The sequence below is a fragment of the Phalangium opilio genome, unplaced genomic scaffold, assembly GCF_054372755.1.
Source record: "Phalangium opilio isolate 3A_F unplaced genomic scaffold, DU_Popi_V2 ptg000013l_1, whole genome shotgun sequence".
Taxonomy (NCBI): Eukaryota; Metazoa; Arthropoda; class Arachnida; order Opiliones; family Phalangiidae; genus Phalangium; species Phalangium opilio.
Genome location: NW_028324148.1, coordinates 4857136 through 4860197, shown reverse-complemented (window position 1 = coordinate 4860197; position 3062 = coordinate 4857136). Strand labels below are relative to the sequence as shown.

The window sequence follows — 3062 nt, the reverse complement described above, 5'->3', positions numbered from 1 at the left end:
CGCCATTGAATGCCTACGATAAATTATATAAATATTTAGACGCTTTTAAGAAATATTTAAGTATCGAGAAACAAATTCCTTTACCTAAATTTGAGGTCGTAACACAGGCAATGTCTAATGTCCCCACGCCGCCATTACCGGTCACCCCTAAAATGCCCGCGCGAAAAAAACAATTGTCATGGCCGAGCTATGCCACGTCATCACCGACAACAAGCGCTTCGGGCAGTTCTTTTACTACGCCTAAACGAACCGAGCCTCGGCAAAAGGTTTTCAAAAGCGAAACGGCTGCGGGGACACCAACGCCCGAAGATTTTTACCAACAATTTGGGCCGACCTATGTTGGAGATATGGTGAAACGGCAAGCCGAAGTTCTTGCAAATCATTTCCAAAACACATTTTTCACGCCAAAAAGAGAGCTAGAAGAAGGAGCTGTCGGTTATGCAAATCGTGACGACGATTTACAAGAGGAAATTGTCGATGAACAAGAGAATTTAGCGGAGGAAAACGGGGACAATTTAACGGACTTGGAAAACCTGTTTGAGACGGCCTCCGCTAAACAGAAAAACAAGAAAAAAAAGAAAAAACCTCGGAAAAAGAAAGACGAGCTTCAAAACTTAGGACCGCTGGTTCCATCTAACGAGAGGAGAAAGAGGCATAATAAATGGCGCGATATTGATTAATAAAAAAAATGTAATATTTAGACAAATAAAAAATTGTTTTATTGCGAACAATATCTGTGTACATGTTTTTTTAAATGTAAAGATAAATATAATAAAGCGACATAGTCGTTAAGTTTAAGATTCTGGTCATAGATGGCGTCTAATATCGTCTTTCTAGCTACGCCCTTACAGCGGAGTGATAGGTACAGACAACAATGGACGCCACACAGTTGAAAGAATGGATGTTGAATTTGTTGTTTATTGTAAACAACTCGTTTCCCGTATCGTTTTAAATTAACTTTATAGTATCGCGGCGAATTTCCGTAAGTGCAAAACATTTCCACCGTGTCATTGTTAGAAAAGCACGCTATCCAATGTTCTCCAGCCTCTCCAGCTGCTTCATTATTGAATATAAAGCAAAATTTGGACCTTTTTGGCCGTTTTGGGAGTCTGTTTACTGGGAAGCATCCTAAATAGTAGGGTCGCGTTCTTTTGTCGCAAGTTAAAAGAGCGTTTATTTGCGAAGTGTTCATAATTTATTCTTGACAAGGCCCGTCTCAGGTAACGAGACTTTTTGTAATTCGGCGCCGTAAAAAACACCCAGAATTTGCTCCCCCTTTAAATCCGCTACGCGATAGACGGGCGGTGACCTGGGTATGACGTCAACAACTCGAAATATTTCGTCAGTAAAGGTGCCTCCCGAGCTGGTTTTTCTAAATACTCTACTAGCTATAGAGAGACGCACGTAGTCGCCAACTTTAAGCCTCGGTGCGTATCGAGTAATGCCGTTTGATTTCCCGTACAGTTTATTCCAAATGATTGATTCGTTATCTATATTAACATGAACCGGTGCAATTCCAGTAGTTGAATGAACCCGTTCATTATAGGCTTTAGTAATTAAAGGTAAATATTTAACGTAATTTTTATTCCCCGTGGCCGTAATAACCCGGGCAATTTGTTCCTTAATTGTCCTAATAAAGCGTTCCGCTAAACTGGCCTTATGCTGACTCCGGGCAAAATGTATTTGCACATTGTTTTGTTTCAAGAAGGAGGCAAAGTTGCGCGAACTAAATTCCCCACCGTAGTCCGTGTATATTTTTAAAGGGATCCTCTCTCGAAATATTTTTTTAAAAGCTTCGATAACCTCGCCAGATGTTTTGTTTCTAAGAGGTACTGTCCATCCGTAGCGGCTTAAGACGTCAATGACGCACAAAACATAGCGAACATTTTTATTAAAACGTTTTAATTTCGGTAGATCCAACAAATCAGCTTGAAAAACGTCATCGATAGTTGAGGCGTACACTTGGTTAGTTTTGAATCGGAAACGTCGAAATCGATGTTTCGTATAGGCGGGCTGTTTCTCGAGAAAGGCGATTAATTTTGCTTTTGGCACGTCCGGTAAGGCCTTTTGTAATCTGGCTAGCGACCCATAAGCGGCCGGATTAGCCATGTCGTAATAAATTTTTCTAATTTTAGCATCCATGTCTTGACAAGTATAAATAACGACTAAATGGTTTCCCAATAAACAACTTTATTTAATACACGCAAAGGTATTTTATAAAAACAATATCAGTTAAACAAATACGCTATATCAATACATTTATCTTAATAGCCATAAATCAAGGCATTCTTTAAATCGGCAAAACTGTTGACAAAATAAGCGTAAATATCCTCTTGATCCTCGATCCATCCGTGTTCGGTCTCAAATTGATGCAAAATTTTCTCACGATCCAGTTGAGGCAGCGCTTCGTGCAAATTACGCTCGACTCGATCGCTGAAATTTGTGTCAAATTCCGAGCAGCTTTGAGAGTGGCATATTTGTTTTCGACACTCGACGTTGGCGCAAGTGGAAGTGACGTCAAACAAGGTGGTAGTGAGCTCGTTTAAAATTAATTCGCGCATGCGACAGACAGCTATCCCTTTAGCCTTGAGATCCTCGTCAATCAACGGCTTTAAGTCGATCAACGTCTGCCATCCTGTTTTGTTCAGGCTAAATCCTTCGCTGGTGCTAAAGTTGAGGAAATAACGACTGCCGCTGCCTCGTTCATAGTATCGAAGATCGATTAGACGTTCATCTTTCGAGTTGACGAAGCATTCCAGCTTGATGCGCTCTTTGACGGGCAACCAAATATGATAGCGAGGTATTTTTCCGTCAAAAAAGGACGTGAGTTCATTTTGAAACCGAAACAAAGCGTACCAGGCGTTAGGTTTTAATATAGTTTTTGTACGCGTATCCGATCTTTGAATTAATATTTTAGGTTCAATAGATTCAATGACGCAAATATCGAGCTTTGGCGTGACGGTGTGTACTTGGTGCATCTTGGCTCGCGACTGATATTGTATTTATAAAGTTTTAGTCTTTTATACGTTGGGGTGATTATAAATAATTTCTCTGTTTTTAGA

The 3062-nt window shown here is 40.3% G+C and overlaps 1 protein-coding gene across 2 annotated transcripts; it reads left to right on the top strand.

Annotated features, from left to right (window-relative positions):
- The first annotated feature begins 303 nt into the window (after positions 1 to 303).
- On the top strand, positions 304 to 1536 carry LOC149707898 (uncharacterized). Of its 2 annotated transcripts, none has more exons than XM_089864163.1 (2): positions 304 to 1427; positions 1521 to 1536. In XM_089864163.1, the coding sequence occupies exon 1, from the start codon at positions 348 to 350 to the stop codon at positions 678 to 680; it is 333 nt and encodes a 110-aa protein (XP_089720289.1). In that variant the 5' UTR covers positions 304 to 347; the 3' UTR covers positions 681 to 1427; positions 1521 to 1536. The 2 variants fall into 2 exon arrangements, with proteins under 2 accessions (XP_089720289.1, XP_089720290.1); XM_089864164.1 differs by having other exon boundaries at positions 304 to 982; positions 1465 to 1530.
- The last annotated feature ends 1526 nt before the right edge of the window (positions 1537 to 3062 follow it).

Excerpts from the sequence above, each read along its gene's own strand:
- LOC149707898 (XM_089864163.1), top strand. The coding sequence starts at position 348 with ATGGTGAAACGGCAAGCCGAAGTTCTTGCAAATCATTTCCAAAACACA.